The 25017-nt window shown below is 42.6% G+C and overlaps 1 protein-coding gene across 2 annotated transcripts in view; it reads left to right on the top strand.

Annotated features, from left to right (window-relative positions):
- Positions 1 to 17782, top strand: part of DCP1A (decapping mRNA 1A) — a 56416-nt gene extending 38634 nt beyond the window's left edge. The window contains exons 6-11 of one of the 2 annotated variants that reach the window (XM_054595588.1): positions 685 to 798; positions 7306 to 7377; positions 8721 to 9473; positions 11796 to 11861; positions 13353 to 13571; positions 13879 to 17782. In XM_054595588.1, coding sequence (XP_054451563.1) covers positions 685 to 798; positions 7306 to 7377; positions 8721 to 9473; positions 11796 to 11861; positions 13353 to 13571; positions 13879 to 13959 — 1305 coding nt within the window. In that variant the 3' untranslated portion in view covers positions 13960 to 17782. The remainder of the gene's footprint in view (positions 1 to 684; positions 799 to 7305; positions 7378 to 8720; positions 9474 to 11795; positions 11862 to 13352; positions 13572 to 13878) is intronic. The other variant, XM_054595589.1, reaches the window with a different exon arrangement.
- The last annotated feature ends 7235 nt before the right edge of the window (positions 17783 to 25017 follow it).

Below are 25017 nucleotides of genomic sequence, written 5' to 3'. Positions count from 1 at the left end.
CTTAGATGAACCCCCAAAGGCATTATACTAAGAAAAAAGCCAGCATTCCATTTTTTACACCATTCTCAAAAAGACAAAACTGTAGTGACAGAGAACAGATCACTAGTTTTCTAAGAATGCAAGAAGGGCATAACTACAGTAAGACACATAAGGAAGTTTTTTGGAGTGATAGAGCTATTTTATATTCTGATTATGGTGATAGGCACACAAAATTGTGTACCCCCAAAAATATTAATGTTACCATATGTCAAAACAAAAAAAGACCTTTTTTCTTCATTTTTATAGTACCTATATGAAAAGATGGATGTTAGCTGAACCTATTGTGATAATCATTTCACAGTGCATAGTGTTGTACACCTTACACATATGCGTGATGTATGTCAATTATTTCTCAGCAAAATTGGTAGGAAGTTTTTGTAATGGAAAAGTATATGTAGTTGTAATGCCATGCCATTGGCTTTTCCTTAAAGGGTTATAAAAATAACAGTTGTTGCTAGTACTATCGTCTAAAATGAAGTATTCAACTTGCTAGAAATTTTATTATATAAGTTACATGAGGGTCCAAAGCAAAACATTTGGATATTTTTGCTTGTTTTTCAAAAAGCACTTCTGATTACCTCAGTTGCTGTTTTGTGAGCCAAATAGCAGCTTTTTCACATGATAAACTTTTCCTTTTAATTTAAGAATCAGATGGGCGACTCAAATATCTCCAGCCCTGGGTTACAGCCAAGTACTCAGATCTCCAATCTGGGAAGCACCGAGACTCTAGAAGAGACACCGTCTGGGTCACAAGATAAGGTTTGTACAGCTAAAGTCCTAGCTTTGTCCAAGATAACAAAACACAGTAACATTTTGTAAGGATTTTAATGCAGTACAGGTTTGATTTGTCATTTATCTGTCAAGGTATGTATGGGCAGCAACGTAATGACGTCTGCTAATGTGATTTCCCCTGGTCCATGTAACTCTTCCATCTGGATTTTGCAGCAGTAGCCTCTGCCTGGTTTCCAGCTTTTGTCCTTGCCACTCCCTTACCTATTCTTAACCCAGCTGCCAGAGTAATCATGGCAAAACATAAGTTAGATTATGGGATTCCTCTGCTTAAAGCTCTCCAGTGGTGTCCTATCTTATGCAGAAGCCAAGGTCATGGCAGTGGCCCTTGAGGCCCTCCTCGACCTGGCCCCCGGTCCTGGTCTCATCTTCTCCCTCTGCCGTGCTCCCTCGGCCCCAGCCTCACTGGCTCTTTCGCCTCTCCACAGGTGTGCCCGGCTTGCTCCTGCCATGGTACAGGCCTTTGGACTGGAATACTTTTCTCCTGTGCATGGCTTGCTCCCTTTCTCCCTTCACGTCTCAGTTGTCCTCTATTTAGGTGAAGACTTCTCTGACCTCTCTACTTTAAATAGTAATTCTTCCCAACCCTGCCGTGCTTTATTTTCTCCCTAAGACTTCTACCCCACTAACACACTTTGTGGTTTTCGTATATAGTCTTTGTGTCTCCTCCCCACCAAAATGTAAGCTCCCTGGGAGCGGGCAAATTTGTCCACCTTGTTCTAATTAAGTTTTCTTTATAACTGATGGCTTGATAAATGAACAGATACTAAGTAAAACTCAGTTTTTTTTAATTAAACTTTTTATTTTGAGGTACTTACAGATTCACATGCAGTTGTTAAGAAATAATACAGAAATGGGTACATTGTGTCAATATCCATGTAGCCTTTACCCTTTCCCCTCATTGATAACAGCTTGCAAAATATAGTACAATATCACAACCAGGATATTGACACAATCTACCCATCTAGTTAACATTTCTTCAATTTTATTTGTGTGTGCATGCATGTATATATTTAGTTCTATACAATTGTGTGTGTCTGTGTGTCTGTGTGTGTGTGTGTGTGTGTGTGAGCTTTGTATATCCACCAGCAAAGTCAACATACTGAAGACTTCCATCACCACAAGGATCCTCTGCGTTGCCCTTTTATTGTTTGTTTGTTTGTTTAAATGTTTGTTTATTGAGAGGGGAAGGAAGGGAGAAAGGGAGAGAGAGAAACATCGATCTGTTGCCTCCCACGTGCCCCCAAATGGGGACCTGGCCTGCAATCCAGGCATGTGTCTTGACCAGGAATCAAACTGGTGACCTTTCAGTTCACAGGATGATGCCCAACCCACTGAGCCACACCAGTCAGGACTACCCTTTTATTATGACACTGTCTTTACTATTATACCCTCCCCCCTCATCCTTATACCCTAACAGCTACTAATCTGTCTCTAGTTCTGTAAGTTGTCATTTCAAGAATGTTATATAAATTGTATACAATTCACCCGTTGAAGGACATCTGGGTTTTTATTGGGTTGGCCAAAAAGTTCATTACTTTTTTTTTCCGAACTATGTCTCTAATAGTGTGCTAAGTGTCTTTAACTTCATTTTAAACAATTCTGTTAGATTGTATTGTGACAGCTGTCATATCAGCATGCAATTTTTTAAAAAATCAAAATTGGCGAATTTTTGTGCAGCCATTTTAATATTGAAGATGGAAGAAAATACACAACATTTTCTTTGTATTATGCTTTATTATTTCAAAAAAGGTAAAGACACGGCAGAAATGTAAAAAAGATTAGTGCAGTATATGAAGAAGGTGCTATGACGGATCAAACATGTCAAAAGTGGTTTGCGAAGTTTCTTGGTACTATTAACGTTTTGGTCAAATAATTCTTTGCTGTGGGGCTGTGTTATGCACTGGAAGATGTTTAGCAGCACCCCTGGCCTCTACCCACTAGAAGCTAATAGCAGGAGGTAGCAGACATACTCAGAAAATCCAAATCAATAAAGTTATTGGTGAAAATGAAAAATGTGTCATCTATTTTATGGGGAAAACTAAATAGACTTTTTGGCCAACCCAGTAGTTTTGGGCTATTACAAATAATGCTGCTAGGAGGATTTATGTGCAGGCTTGGTACATACATTTTTACCTTTTGGGGAGAAATGCCCAGGAGTGCAAATACTAGCTTATTGGGTAATTGCATGTTTTAGTTTAATAAGAAACGACTACATTGTCTGCCAGAGAGGCTGTACCATATTACATTCCCATCAGCAATTTGTCCATATTGTTTTTAGGTATTTAGGTGATTACTTTAAACATGATTTTGTATACTGCATGCCTATGCTCCATTTTTACTGAATTTGTATTTAGAATCCCAAAGGTCAAAACTATGTATTAAAAGTGGTGCTATGTTAAATTTAAATTTTTGAAATATATATTTTGAGAGAGGAAAGGGAAGAAGGAGTAGGGTTCCTAGATTCCTCCTGGTCTGGTTTATCAGCCATGAGTGCTTAGGGGGCCAGTCACTTTTCTTTTCTTTAATCATGGGGTTAAGGATTCTTGCATTGTCTAACAGTTACTGTGAGACCCAAATGAAGAATTGGACCCCCCAAAAAATGCCTAAAGAACCATAAAGCATCGTTCATTGAAAGGTGAGAGATAAGTGTTACAAACCATAGATGCTCAGCCTTTTAACAAAAGCACCAGTGATGGATCTATAGACATAAGAGAATTCAAGTGATCACTCAAAGAATTGTACCCTCTAATGCAAATAATGCTGATGCTGTTATTTTTTCATTTCTCATGTACATTTAAAATTCCATTTTATAGACCAAACTGGGAAAATTTTGTAAAATACCAAGTTACAAATATTGTCAGAAGCCATGTGATTAACTAAAATTAACTTAAATCCACAATCAGTCCCTACACAGAGATAGTACATTTGGTTGGTAACACTGCCATCTAGTGCTGAGAAATGATGTTCTCAAGCCTTAATAGTATTAAATTTCATTTCAGTTTCATAATTCATTTATTAAAATTCTCTTGGGACTATTTCCCTAGTTGTTTTTGTATTGTTTTTATTCCCGTGGTTAAGAATAATGCATACTCTCTTGTGTGTTCAGTTTACTTACCAGGTACAAGATCTTTCACTGATACAGTAGAGCCAAACAAATAGGAAATTCTCCAAACAGTGAGGGCTGTGGGATGAGGAAGGAACAATGTAAAACCTGATATAGTAATTTAGAATTTTGCTGTGCACCATCTATACTGTTGCTCACTGAATTCCATCTCCCAAAGGAAAGTCAGACTAACATTCAGTTTAAGTGAGGCAACGTAAAATTCAGAATCCAAACTTGAAGTATATTCAGACATGAGGGAAAAATAAAATTTCACCTCTTCTATGGATGATGGAAGATGAATCCATGAATAAAAAAGCCCAGCTGTTAGAGGAATATAGCCAGTTTTTCTTGTCACAGAATGTTCCCAAGTACAGAAACTATAGTTTTTGGGAGCTTACATGGTGAAGCATGCGCTACTCAGACAGCCTCTTATGGCTGATTCAGCCAGTTACATGTTTTCAAAAGTCATTACATTTTGACCTGTAGCCACCTCTTAGTTATTCAAGCTTAAGCTGCACCTCTGTTTTCCAGAGGTTAATATCACCATTCAGTTGATTAGGTCACCTGTAGTCTGCTTAATTGATACCTCAGTGTGGTGGCATAATGGTAAGAATGTGGGCTATGTTGGGAGAACTAGATTAGAATCTGGTGTGTTACTGTACTTGGGCATCATCTAAAATGGCAATAATAATAATAGTATTGTCCTCACTGATGAAGGTAATGCACTTAACGTGCACAGCACAGGGTCTCGCATGTAGTGAGCATTGTTTGTGATAACTTACCACCATCACACCTTCATTTATTCCTTCTTGTGGGAGATACCTCTGAAACCCTAATGCTTTACCTCACACCCCACTCCAGAGAAAGCGTTAGAATCTGTTTCTGGCCTGGCAGAAGTGAGAGAGAGGCAGGATTGAGAAATCTGGAAACTGTCTGCTTTTGCAGTCCAGGTTCAGGGTTCTTCCATATAGTAGAATTTTTTTAATATGAAGTAGATTTAAAACCATTAGAAATACCTATTTTTTAGGTATAAGTGTAGAAACATTCCAAATGTAAGTGGAGACCATTGTAATTGTTCAAAAGTTGATTGATGTTCCACTAAACAGGTAAAAATCGCTTCCCCAGATCATGCTATTCTTGTCATTTTGTTTTGTTTTGTTTTTAATTGACTTTAGAGAGGAAGGGGGGGGGGGAGAGAAAGAGAAACAAATGTCCATTCCTTGTTCCACTTGTTTATGCATTCATTGGTTGATTCTTGCATGTGCTCTGAATGGAGGTCAAACCCGCAACCTTGGCGTGTCAGAACAACGCTCTAACCAACTGAGCCACCCAGCCAGGCGTTCTTGTCGTTGGATCTTGTCGTTCTTGAAGCTTAAGGTGTATTTCATGGTGAGGTTTCTGCATGTCCTATTGTTGGATTGCTCCTTTTCTTATAACATAAAAATATTATTCTTACCTTGGAAAGACAAGTGTTCTGCCAAGTAGCCTCAATACGGTCTGTGCTTTACAAAGCAGTTATATCTAAATGTTGGTTTCTGTCCATCTATACTAAAGTATATTTGTATACATATGTAACAGAATGTGGTGGTTAAGATCTACATAATTTACCTTAATGAATAAGAATCAGTGTAGTTTTTGAGCACTTTTTTTTTTTTGCCAATCATCTTGATCATTTTGTTCTAAACATAATGTGTATAAAAAGAAAGTAACCCAACTCAGGCAAAGGGCTTGAATAGACATCTCTCCTCATAAGATATACAAATTGCTAACGATTATTGGTGAGAATCTGGAAAAATTGGAACCCTCTTGTATTGCTGGTAGTAATGTAAAATGGTACAGTAGCAATTCCTCAAAAAGTTAAATGTAGAATCACCATATGATCTAGCAGTTCTGTTCCTGGACATATACCCAAAACAACTGTAAACAAGGATTAAAACTGATACTTCTACACTAATGTTCATAACAGCATTATTCACTAAAGCCAAAAGATAGAAACAACCCAAGTGTCAATCATCAGATGAATGGGTAAAAAAGATGGGGTATGTGCATACAGTGGTATGGCATTCAGCCTTGAAAAGAAATGAAATTCTGACACATGCTACAACATGGGTGAACCTTGAAAATATGCCAAGTGAACTAAGGGAGGCTTAAAAGAACAAGTATTGTATGATTGTACTTATATGAGGTACCTAGAATAGGCAAATTCAGAGAAACAGAATTGATATTATCAGGGGCTGTGGATGGGGTAATGGGGAGGGGGGGAAACAGGGAGTTATTTAATGGGTACAGAGTTTTTGTTTGGGTTAATGAAAAAGTTCTAGAAGTAGATGGTAGTAGTTCCACAACATCGTAATGTACTGAATGTCACTGAATCTTGACCTAAATATGGGTGAAGTGGGAACTTTTGTTATGTATATTTTATCATAATTCTTAGAAATATGGTGGAGGGGGATTTATCTATACTCACCAACAGACAGTTATGACGCCAGGGATCCGGAAGTGAATGAATCACATTGGTCAGCTTGGGAAGTGGGACCTATACGTTCTAGTTCCATTAGGTGGCCTGGAGAGAAAGAGAAGTCTGTCCCATGTGAGAGAGAATTCATTGTCTATTGGAATTACATTAAATGAATTTGAGGTGCTCTAGTAAGTTTTAGACAAACAACTATGTATTTAATGACTCCTTGCATCATGGAACAACGGGTGGTTTATAAAAGCACAGCCTTGATATCCCATCAGGTGGTTGTGTTGTTATTTTGCATTATGGGGCTATGATATTCTAGAGGGTTTGATGAATTTTTAATATCTCAACATTTTTTGATGTCCTTAAAACATATCCCAACACAGATTTATCCTGACTGATATTAAAGAATACATGGTGTTCACTTCCATTTACTGAATGCTTTTTGGGCTCCAGATGTTATATTGAGAATTTAATTTTTACAACAGGTCCGAGCTGATTACCACATTTGCCCCCATTTTTCAGGTGGGGGAACTAAATACAAAGATTATATAATTTTGTTACTTAAAAGCTGGGAATTAAACCTAAGTATCTTTGATCTCAGACCATAAGCTGTACGGTTTTTTCAGACGCAAAAATGTGAGGAAATTAAACCATATAAAATCTGCAGTTGTTTAGATGTCAGTGCTGCCTTATATTCGAAGTGGAATTCTGAATCTGGGAGATCCCTTAAAATCCTAAGAAACATTGAGACAAGGTAGTCTTACTGGTCTCGCCACAGCATTGTCAGTGGGGCCAAAACTTTCTATTTAAGAATTCCTTCACTTAAAAAAAGACGCTTGTCACATTAATTTCCAAGATACATAGATTTTAAATTGTAATAGAATTCTCTTTATTGCATATCTTCTAGGATAAAATTGTTCGGTATGAAATCACAGTTCTTCACAACTGGAGGAGGCCTCTGCCTCTTCCTCAACCTCAGGTACTCGGCACCGCCTTCATTCCCCTCGGACCTCCTCTGCCACCTCCCACCCCGCGGCCCGTGCTGCTGAGGCACCCTTCACTTTCTGTCCCTCGTGTAAACTGCCCTGTGCCCTTCCTCCTCGGCACTGGCCCCCTTCCCCAGCTGTCTCTCCTTGACAAAGGGTGCCCCAGCCCTCTCCTCTGAAGAGCTGGCGGCCAGTAAGCTCCCTCCCACTTCTCTCCCCCACACCTGCAGTCACAGCACGATGCCCCTGGCACCTGGCAAAATCAGTAATTATTTGTCAAGTGGATGAAACAAACATTTGCCTAGGAAAAACTGAGCTCATTTTTCTGTAGAAATATGATCATACCATAGAACTCTGATGTTTATATCTCACATACAGTTGCTTTAGCTTTTATAAACTTTTTGAGGCCCTGGAAACCGTGTGTTTCAACAAATTACTTTTTCCATATAAACATCTAAACAACTAAGTTGTCCACAAACTTTAGCAATAAAGCTGTAGGTTGAAGCCACTCGTATTCTCAAAGTACTTAGGTTTGTCTCCCACTAGAACATAAGCTCTAGTAGGGCTTTTTGTTACTCCCTCTGTGTCCTTTGGGCCCAGGTCAGAGCAGGACCTGACACCCTGTGGGTGCTCCGTAAGTAAAGGTTAAATTAATGAGCTACACTGTGTGGAGGTGCAGGAGAGCTCGCAGGTGGGAAGCTGGAATACTTCTTTAAATCACTGCAGCGGTGTCAGTAAGCCAGCTTAGAAAAATGTCAGTTTGATAACATTTTCAGCCTTAACTGCTTTGGCTTTTCTTAAGGAGTCTGTGATTTGGGAGTAGGATGAGGAATGGCCTGCTATTTATCTTGCATGGTTACATTTATTTTCCGGTATCTGAGACCCAGGGCTCAAGGCGCAGTGCCTAGCTTTTATCAAGAACAGTGAAAATAACAGTAGGATTACTTAATCAGCATTTGGTCCTTCTGTCCTAAGTGTTATTTCCCAACACATGTTACTAACAGGGGCAGCAGGCATGATTAACTTTGTAATAAGGTAATTGTTCCTTCACCTGATCTCAACCATTTGCCCAGAAAACAAAACAAAAGTGCGTTCTAACATCATCTGGAGACCCTAAAATTTTAATTTTATTACGAATGAAGATTTCTACCCACTAACTTAGACTAGATATACCTTGGTCTTTAGTGCTAGTACATCTTCAGTTTGTTCCATTTTCTTATTTTCAGAGTCCGTCATCCTTGCTTCTGCAAACCATTTTTGGTTAATGAAAAAAAAGTTTAGTTAACACTGGTTTGCAAGAGATTTCTTTCATTGGGTGGTTTGATTTGTTTTTCAGTCTGCTCCATCTGGACACAAACATCTGACAGTGGAAGAATTATTTGGAACCTCTTTGCCAAAGGAACAGCCAACAGTTGTGGGTCTGGATTCGGAAGAAGTGGAGAGGCTGCCAGGAGACACCTCACAGAAAGAGCCCAGCTCATTCCTCCCATTTTCCTTTGAGCAGTCAGGAGGGGCCCTTCAGTCAGAAAACCTGGGTGTCCATCCTGCTGCCCACCACTCAGTCCAGCCTGAAGTCACCTCCCCGGTGCTCGTCACTCCTGCCTCCATCTCTCAGTCCAGTGAAAAGCAGGCCCCAAGCTATGCGATCCCGCTGCGCCCTGGGCTCAGTCCCACTCTACCAGCAGAAGCGCCTACTGCACACGTTCCTGGCAGCCTACCCCGAAACACCACCATGATGCAGGCGGTGAAGACCACACCTAGACAGAGGTCTCCACTCCTGAGTCAGCCAGTCCCTGAGCTGAGCCATGCCAGCCTGACTGCCACCCAGAGCCCCTTCAGGGCCCCACTGAGCGTGACAAATACCGCTGGAACATCCCTCCCAAGTGTTGATCTTCTCCAGAAACTCAGGTTGACCCCACAGCATGACCAAATACAGACACAGTCCCTTGGGAAGGGTGCGATGGCACCCAGCTTTTCTCCAGCAGCCGGCCAGCTGGCCACGCCTGAGAGCTTCATAGAGCCTCCCTCTAAGACAGCAGCAGCGAGAGCCTCCACCGCTCTGAACAACATGGTGCTCGCTCCCCTTCAGGTACTAGCAGGAGGGTGGATCCTACAACTGAGGGGGATCAAACTAGAAAGACCATGATTTTGACTGACATGAGAAAGTCATTTTTTGTTTGTTTGTTTGTTTGTTTAAAGATTTTATTTTTTTAGACAGAAAGGAAGGGAGTGACAAAGAGGGAGAGAAACATTGATGTGTGAGGGAAACATCAATCAGTTGCCTCTCGCACACGCCCAACCGGGGGACCTGGCCTGCAACCCATGCATGTGCCCCGACCAGCAACCTTTCTGTTTGCAGGATGGCACCCATCCCACTGAGTCACACCAGTCAAGGCTGACACAGTCATTTTTAAGAGACAACTATTGAGTATGTCAGGAGCTAGAATAAAGGAGAGTTCTGAAGTCCTGTAGTGAACAACCAGATTGGCAAATGTTGTTACAACACAATTCTACTTCCCAAAATTTTTCCTTGATAAAAGCTAAGAAACAGTAATTGTATTTTCCTAGCAGGATATGTATTTTAGGGGGTTTTTGTTTGTTTTTGCCTGATAGTTCCAGAAGTCCTCATTTGACTCAGGACCACTCCAATCCAAATTATCCAAATCTTTGATCAATTTCCAACCCCCTTAGTACTCATTCAGTGTCTACCTTGTGCCAGGCACGCGGGAGTACCATGAGAGCATCCCGTGTTTGGAGGTATGAGGTCAAATAAAGCTTCCCAGTGAACTGATATTCAGCTGAGATCTGAAAGCTCAGTAAAAATTTGCCAGACTTTTCCTAGAGGTGTGAAAAGTGTTTGAGGCAAGGAGAACAGCATGTGCAGAGGCCTGGGGATGAAAAGGCATTTGCTCAACTCGATTGTAGTGTGACTGGATCTACTGTAGGAAAAAACCTGGGGGAGTTGGTATTTGTTGATGAGCAAGACATTGTAAGTTGTGTTTCAGAGTTAGAGTTTGTCCTCAGAGCCCTGGAGAATCTTTCAAGAGCTTTGATGAAAGGGTGGCATGCTGGGAAAAGAGAAGACAAGTAAGGTGACCCATCAGGGAGGAGACAGGCTGTGCCAGTCACCCAGGCTTGAGTTGATGGAGACCTAAATGTAGGAATGTGCACAAGTGCGTTTGTTAAAAAGTGCTATTAGTGGGACTTTGTGGCAGATTGGGAGTGAAGGAAGATGTTCAGATCTCATGTGAACATCAGTTTCACTAGGAAGCGTTATTTGACCTCTTACCTCCAAACCTGGGATGCTCTTACGGCCCCCTGCTGTGCCAGGCACAAGGCAGGTGCTCAGAGCACTGAGGGAGCCAGGAACTGAAAAATGTATACGGTTGGTGAGTTGCAAGATCACAGAACTGAAATGAGGTGGAATCTTCTACTGTAGTGTGTATTGGTTACTTTTCAAGATCTTAGCCTCATGCCCTTTAATAATAATAACCCCCAATCTTAACATTTTACTAAATAATGTTTAGAAGAGCCCAGCATACTAATTGTATATTATTTCTTAGTTAATGGGAAATTTTGTTTCATACTTTTGGAAGAGGAAATTTAGTATCTTGGTTACATTATTAAATTGTTATTTTGGGCCATTTCTGATAAGGTTCTTTGAATTCAAGGAGAGGAGAGTGTCCTATTTAATAGTTAAGACTTATGCCCTAAAATGTGCCTGCTACCATTGCTCTGATGACAGAGACTTTCGACAAAGTTGTGGAAGTGCAGCCATCACCCTTGAATGCTGCCCCCTCCAGATTTTGACCTCTGGGAGAGCACCCTGCCCTCTAGCATGCCTCCTTTCGAGGGAAGCTTGCATATGTCTGCGTTTTCATTTATGGCAGTATCAAATTTTAGAACCTAGAGCCTCATTGAGTTCTAACGTATCGACTCTACAATAAGTTCTTTCTCTCACGGCGAATGAGGACAAAATTTAGCGTGTATAAGTGTGACTAGATGAAGACTGTTTACTGCCTCCAGTCCAAAGTTTAAATCACCAAATCAAGAGGTATGCTGCTAGGATCTTGCATCTCTGCAGACTCAACAGCCAAAAATATGCTTGGGCTGTCTCCAGCTCTTAGACACAGGTTTCAGCTTTTTCCTTAGGGACACCTTAAGGGCTTTGCACACACCTTGGAGAACTGAGGGGGTGGGGAGCTGTCCTGATGCTCTCATCCTGCAGTCAGGTCATTAGTTGCATTGTCACAAGTTCCTGTCAGCCTCTTCCCTCAGGAATCGAGGAACTCTGCTTAGTGTGAACTCTTGCTAATGTTTCCTGTTGCTTACCTATCTTTTCCCCCAGTAACTAGGAAATCTTCATTGAAATGTGCTACATCTGTTCATCTTTCTTTTTTAAACATTGCAGTCTATGCAGCAAAACCAGGATCCTGAAGTCTTTTCCCAGCCAAAGGTGTTATCCAGTGCCATCCCGGTAAGGACTCCCATTTTCTAAAGAACACAGTTATGTTTAAGTTCTGCGGGGTATGAAGTACTTGAGTGAAAAGTCTTAGCTTTCAAGCCTACACCCATTGCAGATACCCCCTCCTAGGCCAGGCTCCCCCTGCTCCCCAGACAGTTCACTGCCGTGACCTCTGCAGCCCTCGCGTCACCTGTCTGTATGGAGGCCTTCCCTGAGTGCGTACGTGAGGGCAGTGTCCGCCGGTGGACATTCACTCAGTGTTTGTGAATGGTGGCTGCTGAGAGCACGTCTGCCTGGTTCTTGGAGTGGGATGTAGTCTGGGCCCTGGAAGAGCTGTGGTGTCCCAGTTCTCAGAGGGCCGCGCCACTGCTGGCTACACTGCTCTTGCTGGCCTCCCATTGCTCGGATGACAGAGCCGCCCAGGCCTGTGTGTTCTGTCCCTTTCTTGTCCTCCCCTGCCCCATATTTTGAAATTTGTCCCCACCCTCCATCACCTGCCACCCTTGAAATCCCTTGAAATACACACTTTTTTTTCAGTTTCTAAAATGTTACATTCCCTTTTGCCTTTGAGCCTTTATACCTCTCCTCAAGTCCCAGATTTTAAACTAAAGCCAGTTTCTGGCTAGTCTTGCCACCGGTCATTTCTGTAGCTTGTCCTGCTACATGGTGATCGGCAGGAGCTCTCAGCCTGGTGCTGCACCGAAAAAACAAGCCAAATGGCTCAGACAGCAAAACCCTACCCTTAAAACTGTGGCAGGCTCTATGTCATTTATATGTGAGCAGAGTGACAGATAGGAGAAAGAGAAATGTAGATCTCTTGTTTGTTTTATCGAATATGAGAATTATTGAAAATTATTAGTGTGTTCTTATGGTTAGCATTACTGTCTAAAAAACACATCTAAATGGGGGGAGGGAGGTAGATGTTAATTTTAAAGAAATTGTATCTTTGATACTTGCAATAGTATAGTAAATTGAACACTTCAAAAGAAATTAATGCTTATGTAACTGGATTTTTTAATTCTATTTTCATTGAAGTAAAATTTACATAAAATACAATGCAGATTTTTATTGACAAATGTGTACCCCTTGAGTAACCCCACCCAGTCACCATATGTAACATTTCCATCACCCCAGAAGAATCCCTTGTGTCCTCTTCCCTGCCCCTCCATATAAAAACTTAACATTTTAATTTATCATAACGTTGTTCTTATTGTGCATACCATGCTGGTTATTTATCATATTTCCTTTCTGTGATGATCAGACTTGGCGTCCCATAACAGCTGTACAGCATTCTTACCACATAAATGGGCTTTTCGTCCTTTAGATAACAGGCTTCCTCATCAGATGTAAATGCTGAAATGCTTCTGCTGAATGCTAATCTGAGCTCCAAATAGTTACATTCGACTCTGCTCCAGTCTTCCACTGCTTATCAGGGGTTTCCTCCTTTGGGCCTGGCTGCTGGCTTCTGCACTTTATTTCAAAATGACCATTGTTCCCCTGCAGGTTGCAGGCCCTCCACTGGTTACTGCGACCACCACTGCAGTGTCTTCAGTCCTGCTGTCCCCGAGTGTTTTCCAACAGACAGTTACAAGGGCCACAGACCTAGAGAGGAAAGCAAGCTCCCCTTCTCCTCTAACTGTTGCAACATCAGAAAATCAGAGAAAGCCTTCCATTATTCTCAGCAAGTCTCAGCTTCAGGATACATTAATACATCTAATAAAGGTATGTAGAATATCAGCTTAGTCTTTGCATTTTCATTTTTTAATTAAAAAAATTATACATTCTTAGAAATTAAATCATAAAGTAAATTCAGGACTAACTGGAAGTAATGTTTCTCTCTTTCTGAGCACATACTCCTGATGGGAAAATATTTGATCAAATTCCAAAATATTAATCATGGTTTTTTCTGGCTGGTGGGGTGAGTCTCTAGGTGACTAGTTATACAAATCATTTATACAGCTTTTTTCCCTAAGCTGTTATCAAGGACGTAGTTCTGATGAGGTAACTGTGACATTGCCATCTCTTCCAGAATGACTCCAGCTTCCTCAGTACGCTTCATGAAGTCTACTTGCAGGTTCTGACCAAGAACAAAGACAACCACAACCTATGACTGGAGCAGAAATCAGTCTGAATGATTTCTATGACTGGAGCAGAAATCAGTCTGAAGACAGAATGTCAACCTCAGAAACAAATAGGCCTCATCATGGAAACTTCTAAACAAAACATTGAGTTTTGAGAATCCTGAAATTGAGCCTATCAGAACGAGACTCATTTCTTAAGAATGTTTTCCAAGTGACGTTCTCAGTGATAATGGAAGTTTCACTGTGAAGCATCACCAGCAGACCTTTGTTTTGACAAAAAAAAAAAAAAAAAAAAAAAATGACCGTTGTGTTAAGTTGTATGGGTGTTTTCATCAGCTGTAAGCAAGTATGTGAAATAAGGAGTCTGATTTTCAGCTTACTTCCACTTTCAAGGTCTTAGGGAGGAAGTGTCACCAGCCTGGCAACAGAGTTTGGCCCCACCCGTACCCCTTTCCTCCTCTGTCCCCCTGGAAACTTGAGCATTAGGCTGATAATCAAGGTCTGAACAGAGCATAAGTCAGCTCTGCAATGTAGCTTCGAGTTGTAAAGATCTCAGTTGAAATTGACAAGACCTATTCTCAAGTGAAGTATGTTTTCTATGAATGCCTCATTTGGGCCTTTGAAGTTGTGAAAGCTGTGTTTTGCTTTTAGGTGTCCTTGGTGTTGACGTGCAGCAGGCTCCCGGGGTCCTGTCAGGCCCCGTTGGGGTGTGGGAGCAGGCATGTCACACATACGAAGCAAAGGCTGGGGCTAGTAAAGCTCAAATTTCTATCAGAAATCTTCACTTTAAGTTAAACTCTCCAGTGGTTTTGAAAATGTTACGTTTGTGTATGAAGCATAGCCTTACTTTCCTTTTCTGTGTAAACACAGAAGTCATTGTTGATTGTTTTCCTTAATGCTTTGACAAAGGACCAGTGGACCAATCTGACAAAGCCATTTCTGGTTCCATTCCTCGAGTCTACTGAGAATAATTTTGAAGCTATGCAGAAAAGGGAGCTGTTACTCACACTGCCCTTACTTTACTGTAGTATATGGAGTTAAAACAAAGTGAAATTCAGAACTTTACCAATGTATTCCTAGGCTGTGAGTACTTTTGCAGCCCAAAGTGTGAAAATATGTAAAGATGCTTTGTTATGCTGCTATTAATCTGCCATGATTTATATTTATTCTTTTATGGCATGTAATGGTGATTAGTAACATTTTAATGTAGACTTTATTTCAGCAATAGTAATTTTAAGATATTCTTTGAATGAAAGTGTCTTCGTTTCTATGATACAGGTCATTTTGTAGTATTTAACCAATTAAGATGCACTGCTTACTTTTCTGAGCACTATTTAATGATTGGGTAAAAACCCAAGTGGCTCAACCAGCTAGCATAAGGATTAGCTGTGAATAATGCTGACAGGTGTGATGGTTCCTCGGGAACAATCATTTAAGCTTTAATGGTAACTCAATCATAAGTCTGTAGATTTTTTTTCCTAGCTGAGATTTTAGAAAATTACTCGTGAATTACATACTTGTTTTTGTTTGGTCTTAGTTTTTAGCAAGATGCTTTGTTTGATTGGCTTTTGTTAATCTAAACATTCTTCCTGGGCAACTTTTCTTCTCAATTTAGTGTCTTCTATTGCATCTACCTAGTTGTATGTGAATTGTGCAGAAGTCAGGAAACCTTATAAGTTCTCATACTCTGTTAGGAATAGTTTGTTTACAAAGGTAGTGTGTAAATTCAGCAACCAAAAATGAATTGCTCATGTGTCACAGGGAAAGAGAAGAGTAAGGTACGGAGAGTCACTCACACCAGGAAAGGGAGTCCAGGGAGCCACGGGACTGCTCTGAGAAGGCAGCTGCAGCGGCAGGTTTGATCGGACGCAGTCTCAGTGGGCCTAGTGAACGGAAGAATCAAGGGATTCTTGTAATGGACATGTGAATTGAAATGATGGCTTGAGTATGTATAATATTCGTGGAGTTAAGAGAGAATATCCTAAAGAGGGCTTATAATCAAATCTTAATTTTCATCCTTTAATTCAAGGGAATAAATATGGTAGATGGTAAAGAGGATCTGTGATAAGGTTTCCTTAATGTGAAAGTAAACTTTTAAGTGCCCAAGTCATGGAGACTTGAAAAGGGTATGCCCATTTCAACTTCCAAATTCATATATTCAAAGCATTTATTTAAAGTTAAGAAGCCAGTTCACCGTCATGATTACCAGGAAGTTTAGGCCAGAATGAGTTCCTAGAAAAGTCAGGCCAAGCCTGGATGGTTGCACTTGGATACCCCTGGCCCAAAAGTCACAGTTCAGTTGCCTTATTCCTCTTTCAGGCTCACTCTCCAGAACCTCGTGCTAGCTTGGGTTGCATGTTTACATTGCTACAGTGTCTTTACTGGGACCTTAGTTGAATCATAATGGACACCAAAACAGAGATGCTCATTGCTAGGTTTTGCAGAACTCCAGGTGACGTGCATTTAGGCCACACTGTCTGTCTGTGTGCCCACCCCCAACCTCGGGGGTGGGGGGATGTTACTGCTCTTGTGTTGTAGTTAATGTGATGTCTTTGAGTGGACTCCTGCACCTGTGAAATGACCTTGTTCTTTTAAGGCAGAAGCTCCTGAGATTTGTAAGGTGTGATTTTGAATCCTAAGTTTTCAAATGACTGTCAGTGTCAGGAGAAGTGTTTCGTGCTGTCTGCATGTGAATGTCCACAGCTTTCCTTCCAAGGCTTTTGGGTCATCGTCACAGAGTGGTGTTTTGTTAAGAACCTAAGTTGACCTGGGTCCTTCTTCGCCAGAGGATGCACAGGCTTAGTTTAGGATATGTCAGACCCAATTTTGCATGTCAAACCTTTGTTCCTTTTCTGCCTATGTTTTCTTGTAAAAACACAAATCCCATCAAATCCTGTACAAGGTAAATATTTTTAAACAATGCAGCTTTATTTCCTCCCCCAAAGAATGTAGTTTGAAATTTTCTCATTTTGGTAGTAGAGGCCATAACTGCCATTGTATTACTAATAATGCAACATGAAATTGAAGGTGCCTAACTGCTTAAAAAAACGAAATCAGCCATCATATTGTAACTCTGGGCAAAATGTAGAAACACAGAGGAATGAGAGGTGGCACAGGCACGAGTGGGCCCAGTCCATGTGAGTAAAGACAAGGAATCACAGGGACGTGTGTCCTGCATCCTTGCTGCACATTTGCTGCTGAGCATGTGTTTCTTTCTTACCCATCTTTGGTTTTCTTAGCTTGTATTCAGAGTAGCTGTGCCCTGTGTTTTCAGGTGTTTAAAATATTAAGATCTGCACCAAGTAAAGCAACTAACACTGGGCTTTTGAAAAACTGTGCTTGAGAACGTTTCCCTGAGTGCACTGGGGCCTCAAGGAGCCAGTTTTTCAGCAAGAAAGATGTGTGCAATGTTTCACTTGGTTTTGTATTTGATTTGATACATTCATTAAATGCTACGATGCAATATCCTTCACTCAGAGTGAGGAAAATGCAAAATTGTTTTCCTTTTATCTGTGATTCCTTGAACGTATTTTTAAAGTTATGTGTTCTAAATGGTTTTTTATTCTGTATTACTGCTTTGGCCATGTGGCTCTCATGACTTCATTTTACCAGGCTCTGCTCCCTGGAAGGCGGGGGCGAGAAACTCTGGAATTGCAGCAAGGTTTTTGTTCCATGAGCGCAATACTGCATCATTAACATTTTTAATGGTATGAATTTTGTACCATCTGTGTATGTTTGCAAATATTAAGTTATTACATGTTTTCAAATGAGCATTTTTCATCCTAAATTTTATATGTTTGCAAATATATTTTTTTAATAAAAGTTCAAAACCAAGTTTTAGCACCTAATAAATTTTAGTTGTGTTTTTATTTAATTTATAGAAGTGGAACCTTTTGAAAGAGTTGTTCTACTTTGGGAGAGCCTAACACTGGAGAGATGGGGTGGTGCAAGAGAACAGGACTGACAAAACCCTCGTCTGCCTGTGTCCAAACCATTCGGCCGGCTGGGTCACAGGCCATGCGGAAGTCTTCGATGAGTTGACATCTAAAGAATTGCACCTCTTCCTCTAAGGTTTCCCCAGGTAGAGGATGCATTTCTAATCATGGCCAAAAACAGTGTAGAGGGGACTTTATTGAGTCATTTCCCAAATTCATTCCTTTCATGTGTGTTGCTACCATTGTGTGCCAGGCATCTGGGATGATAAGAGTGAGGAAAGTAAAATGTGATTATTATGGGAAATTGAAAAACATTTAAAGAAAAATGGGTTAATATTATATCTCCCTAATAGTTGACATTTTAATATGTTTCCAAACAAAATTCTCCCTAAAATGTTTGCTATACCTGCCTGCTTGCTTAGAGCAGAGTACATGCTAACTCTTTATGACTTTTTATTCACACACACACACACACACACACACACACCAGTCATCATATTGCATGGTCATTCAGCACTTAAGGAATGCTGTCTCATTATCTTCTTGATCGGTACAATAACCCACTTTAGGGAGAAGAAAGTTGAAGCTGAGAGTGATTGAGGTTACATGCCAAAGGCTGCTTACTAAGCCAGTGATGTGGCCCAAGGACCTGAAGCCAAGCAGACCAAAGAGCTGGTGTAGAATTCCCTTCTTGACTCCATTGCCTCCATGATCAAGTATTCTAGGTTGCTTTTCATAGTAGCTTAGGTCACTCATGACCACATATTATTAAAAGCTAGAATGACCTGCTCACCTGCTGCTTTTCATCTGTCATGACCTGGGAAACCAGGTAACTCGGTTCGTTGGAATTTTGTGAAAAAATCAGGTCAGTGGATACTGGATAAGCTGTAGAGGATGGGGTTTTAGGTTTCTGGGTTGTTTCTAATGATGTTTCCACTCCCAGTTTATGTATCCTGATTCATAGATTAAATGTTGCTAAAACCTGATCTTTTTTAAGTAAGGAGAATGAATAAATTATTGAGTCTTCTGGGAAACAAATGTTTGTCTCAAGAACCAGCCTGTCTCCCCTACGGTTGTAAATGAGAAGCTAAAAACCGGACCGCTGGGTGGTCCCTGAGGGAAGCCCACCTTCAGACAAAGCTGGGTCCTTGGAAGGCTGAAGGGAAGAGCAGAAAGAAACAGTCACTGAAACAAAGCCTGAAACTCAGTCTACATCCCCACCTCTCAGGCAGTGCCTGTTGGGCTACTTACTATGTGTAGTATGAAGAGGCCAAACAGGTTTCTCAAGTGCTGAGACCAACTACCTCTTAGAGTTTGCTAAATGGAGTTAGGCAAGAAAACAGCAGCAGCCACACTCACACAGAACCCACGAACCCAAGAACCACAGAACCCTGCTGTCCAAACACTGGCAGGACGATAGGGCTCTGAGCCCCAATGGGGCCTTACATCTCTTCACGTTCTCCAGGTAACTTAGCTAAAAGTAAATATGACTAGTGAGAGATTTAACCAACAGAAGTAGAAAAGCTTAAGAGGAGATAATACAAAGTCAATGTAAGAGTCGTACCATATTTGACAAACATTTTTTTCAGATGAGTGTAAATAAATTTGAAGTGTAATTCCACAAGTAATCAGAACTGACATTTGTCGTGTGCTGCACGCTTTGTAGGCATCCTTATTTAACCCTCCCCACACCCCTGAGAAGTGAAGGGGAAGGACCACACATGACCCCCAACACACAACACCAACTTCCTGTCATCCTGGGGCGGGGCAGCGGCGCTGGCTGTGCTTAGATTGCTGTCAGTCCATCAGTCTGAAAGGGCCCCAGAGTTTGGAGCCAGGAAAGCAGCCACAGTCCACAGGGACTATTTTCTTACCAGTTCCCTGTCACTGCAGAAAGATTTCTCAGGGGCTACCTGAGTCCATGCAAAGCCCTAGGAAGCACCCTCAGCAAACCAACCCCCATTTTATATGGAGTCTCTTGGAGTGTTGGCAAGGGTGCCCTGGCTTCTGAAGCAGGTACAAAACACATTTTGCTACCGAAGCCCAATTTTGTTGTTTCTGTCTCGGATGTCTTCCTGCCCCCAGAGATAGCCCCTCCTAGGCCTCTCCCAAGCAGGGTGCTTCCTCCTGAATGAAGCTGGCCAAAGTCCCATCCTGCTGGCACTGAGAGGTTCCCTGACTTCTGTTTGACCCCTGCCCACTCCCACCAGGCCCTCCGGGTGGGAAAGTGCAGCCCAGCAACGGTGCGCAGGCTATGGCGCCACCATGCGGTCTGCACCAGGAACCTCTGCCCCGGCCGGCACCTCTCCTCCTTTTTAAACAAATAGTTTGTAATTCCAGCTTTATTAACCTGACCTGGAATTCACAGAGACCTATGCCTACACGCACAATTCTAAAATAATATCCTAAGTAGAATATAAAAGAGACATTTAAAAGTAATCTATAATGAAATGCTCCATATTAACTATATAAAAGCAAGGCACAACTATGGAAATTTGCAAAATGCCCCAGTAGAAAAGCCCCGGTCTTCACTCAGACACTTGTTCCCACCATACGCAGGTGATGGCTGCGTTCCCACAAAGGGCCTGTCCAGAGCCCAGCGGCCCTGGGAGTCGGCTTCCGGTCGGCCACCCCTCCCCCCCCCGCACCCCCCCCCCCCCCGCCAGGGCCATGGCCCCAGCTCAGCACTGATTGCCCTGACTCACCTGGGCACCCACCCAAATGGAGACTGAAGAGCCGTACGCACTGCAGCCCAAGAGGGCGAGGTTATTAATTAATGCTCCCAGAGGACTTTGGAGTCCTTAATGATGGGTCAGTTCAATGCCTAGAAGCTCAGCCCCCTTGATCACTCAGCACCTCCCCACACTGTATCTCGGGGATAAGACAGAGCAAAGTGGGCCGGCAGGTGGGAGGAGACACATGCAGGTGCTAACTTGTTAGTCCCCATCTGACCCTTAGGGCTGGGGGTGGCAGCTATTCTGTCCTAGACATTGTGCTTGATACCACACCCGCATGCCCGTGCACATGCGCACACCCACACACACGGGCCGCTCCCCTTAGACTGTGACTCCGCGGAGAACTGGGACTGCTTGAGCCCTCTGTATCCACAGTGTGGTACATAGTAGAGGTACGTGTCACTCTTTGTGGAATAGAGTGAATTTCACCATCACGACCAGCTGGGAGACATATTCTGCTACCTCATTCAGATGAGGAAACTAGTGATTGAGTAATTTGCCACAGGCAGTCAGTTTAAGTTCACAGCTAGAGCACAGCAGAGGCAAGAGATGAACGGAACCACCACCTCCCTCTGGGCTTGCGGAACGTGGAGACAGTCCCTAGGTCCCTGGGGAATTTTGAAGAGTTTTTTGAAATGACAGCAGCATTGCTCCATATGATGGGACAATTGACTGGTTAAGGGTTTACTTTGCCTATTGTGATTATTCTCAATTACCCCTCGCAGATGTGGCTCTCAGAGGGCTTTCTCAGCCCTAGGCCAAAGGGAGGCTCAGAGGCACCCTGCCAGGACACTGGCCAAGCAGAGAAACCGAGGCCCAGGGCAGGAGGTGAGTGTAAACGCAGCACACTTTTCCCTTCTACAGCTGTCGCTGCTTTTCAATTCAGTGTTCTAAAATTCAAAATGGGTTTATTGTCTCAGTCCCCCATACTCATGCCAGCCTGACACAGGTATAGTTTTGTTGCAGGGAATACTGTTATTTCAAAACTTGCTGTCCATGGTCACCTCCCCCTTGGAGACTTCCATGATCTCAAAAAATTGCAGCCTCAGCAAGCAATTTTTTTTTTTTTTTGCAAAGACCACAGCAGGTAAGTCTTTTGTACACATGGCCCTTGCCAGCCTGTGACCTGTGACCTCTTCGGATCCAAGAACTGTAACAGGATTGTTCTCCTTCAAGCCTCTAACATAGCACTGGTATGTGAGCCTTGGTAAATGGAACAAACAAATGAATGGACGAGTGAATCAAAGGGTCAATGATGGTGAAACCATTTCCTTGTCCTGACTGGGTGACCAGCAGCAGCAACACCTCTGTTTGGCACAGTAGCACAGACCAGTGCTTCACCGGGGGCTTGGCTCATCTAAGTCACCAGAACCGGAAGCTGGCTGGATGTCTTTGCTAATCCTGGGAGTGCAGGTGGGGAGAAAGATAGTAAAAGCCATTGTGTCTGGAGAGCAACTAACATGGATTTGGGACTTTATGTTTCTCCTGTCCTCCCACCCTTTAATGGCTTTGTATTTCCCAGGAGGAACTGTGGCTGGGGACAGTGAAACAGCCCCTCCACATGCCTTCCTCCAGAGTGCTTTAGTCCTACCTCAGGAACCATTCCCTTCAGCTTTTCAACAACTTCCCAGCTATTCAACAACCACCCAGGAGAAAATCCACTTCATCTCCCCACAATAAAATAAACACGTGCACCTTTAATATCCACAAGAACAAAGTAGCCATCTCTACCACCCTGGCTCACTCAGGGAAACCCAGGCTCTAGGAGACAAGGGGACAAGGGTAAAGATCTCTCCCCTCCCCATCCTGCAGACCGTGCAAGGTGGGGCCTAACTGCTCTAAAAGTGCCCTGACCGTCAACAGCACTGCCCTAGCACAGCCTGGCACAGCGCCTCGGGAAGGAGCTGACAAAGGCTGTGGAGGCGGCTCCATGCTCCCCACCCAGGGAGGTGCCCAGGCTCTACTACTCAAGTTGCAAGCTACAATGACTAGGCACCTTTTCTTTATGCACAAGGAAATTAAGCCTGGCAGGGCTTGGCTGGGCTAAATACTGGTGCTCACCTTTCAGGAATACCAACATACCCAGCCCCAGGCCTTCCAGGGTGACTTGGAGGGTCAACAGCCCGGTCTGGTCCTGAGATTGGACAAGGACACACAGTGTTGACTGGAAGAAAGCCCTCTCTGCCAGGAACACAGCGCAGGCTGGAGTGGAAGCACAAGTATTGTTTGTTATAGATAAACACAGAAGCAAGCAAATGTCCAAGGGGACAGTGATTGAACTTCCTCTACCCCAATAATAATCCTGGGGGAGAAAAAGAGCACAGAGACTCTGTGGGAAAGGATTTAAGATGCACAGCAATGTAAACAAAAGCAAGACATGCAGAGAGTTCATAACCTTATTTAGGATATTTATGTTCATGGATAGAAAGGGAGAAAAAAAAACACTGGAAGGAAATACCAAAAAGTTGTCCCTGGTGACCCCACCTGGTGTCCATGGGTCCATGGTGGGGTCCTGAGGCATTGAAGTTTTCTTCTTTGTGTATGTATCAGCCAGGGCCCAACCAGACAAGCAGAACCCACAGATATATGCCATGAGGCCTGTCTTGAAAAAGTCCAGCCATTGTTAATATAATGAAAACAATTTGCACATCAGTGTAACCTGGCAGCCAAGGATAGTGGACTAGAATGCATGTGTGTGTGTGAACAATGACAACTTCACTGTACTAGTTAGTGGAGGCAGTAGATGCTGTTGAGTGAGTATGTGTACTATGTGGCCCTCACATTCAAAATGACTGAGCGAGCAGAGCAACAAATCTGCATGAAATTTTGCATTAAGCTTGAACATTCCTCCATGAGGACTCTTTGGATGATTCAGAAAGCTGTGGCTATGGGTAACTGGTGACTGGCAGCTTCATCATGACTATGCACCTATTCAGGCATCATGTGTCCTGCACAGTTTCTGATGAAATATTAAGGCACCCAGGTGGCTCAGCCCCACTTTAGCCCAGATTTGGCACCCTGCAACTTCTGGCCTTTCCCAAATCTAAAACTACCTTTGAAAGGGAAGAGATTTCAGACTGATGATGAAATTCAGGGAAATATGGCAGGGCAGCTGATGGTGAGTGGAAGAACTGTGTGAGGTCCCAAAGTGCCAACTTTGAAGGGGACTAAGGCATCATTGTCCTATCCACAATGTTTCTTGTATCTTCTTCAAAAAAATGCCTTTTTTCATAGTACATGGCTGGATACATTCTGGACAGACTTCTGTATTGAGAGCTGCGCAAGGACTTGGCTTGCTCCATTGCAGGGGCTGGCTATGCAAGTCACGAACCTGCAGGGCAGCCCTTCATGAAGGTCAGGCTGGGCTCAGCACAGGCAAGTGTCTGCTACTGTGAAATCGTTTTCTTCTTCAGCCTTTTAACCAGCTGAATTGGGCCCACCCAGGATTTCTAGACAGAGAGTGGCCTCACAGGATTCTGACCTGGCACACAGGGCCTGGCACAGAGGGAGAACACAAGCCCCGTGTTGTGACAATGAACCCATTCTACAGAGGTGAAGAAACTGAGGCCCAGAAAAGCTCAGGGATCTCAGATTCCCTTTCTCCACTCTCTCCCCTGAGCACATACTGGGGCCTCTCCAGCGGGAGGCAAAGGTGGCTGAGCTGCAGAACTAGACTTTCTGGGGAGCTCTTTGCCAGATATGTTTCAAGAACTTCAGAAGGGTTGCCAACCATCCAACCCAGTAGTTTCCCATTTAGAACTCAGATATGGGAGATAACCTGCCATGAGGACAAGGATTTAGGTACCAAAATGTTAACTGTAAGGTAATACTTAACAGTGAAAAACTGGAAACAGTCCAAATACCCATCGCTAAGGGATGGTTAATAAATGAGACCATAGCTCCGTAATGGGACAATACACAGCTAGTGACAATGATTTCTTTGAAGAATTTTGATATGCTGATGTGAAAATATCAGAAAACAATGGCAAATTTTATATGACCCTGACAATGTGTAAAACAAGGAAAAAGAACTCAAACACATATTGAGCAAAGACTACCTGTTTTCAGCCTTGCCTGACCACCTGACATCCAGATGTACCCACAATCCCACTCTCCTGACCCTTGACCCTGTTTTGTTTTCTTCATAAAAATTCTAATGAATCAATATGTGTCAAATGAATGAACGATTTAAATGGTGACCCTCTTTGGGAATATTTATGTTCATGGATAGAAAAGGAGAAAAAAAAGACTGGAAGGAAATACCAAAAGATTGTCCCTGGTGACCCCACCTGGTGTCCTTGGTGGGGTCCTGAGGCATTGAAGTTTTCTTCTTCACACTGGACTTATTGCATGATTTTAGTTTACTTTAAAATTTTCTATACCTTCCAGGTTTCTGCAATGAGCATGTTTTACTTTT

Source organism: Pteronotus mesoamericanus, unplaced genomic scaffold (assembly GCF_021234165.1).
Source record: "Pteronotus mesoamericanus isolate MK-2021 breed Mesoamerican mustached bat unplaced genomic scaffold, CSHL_Meso_final scaffold_54, whole genome shotgun sequence".
Taxonomy (NCBI): Eukaryota; Metazoa; Chordata; class Mammalia; order Chiroptera; family Mormoopidae; genus Pteronotus; species Pteronotus mesoamericanus.
This window is presented reverse-complemented; position numbering and strand designations above follow the sequence as displayed.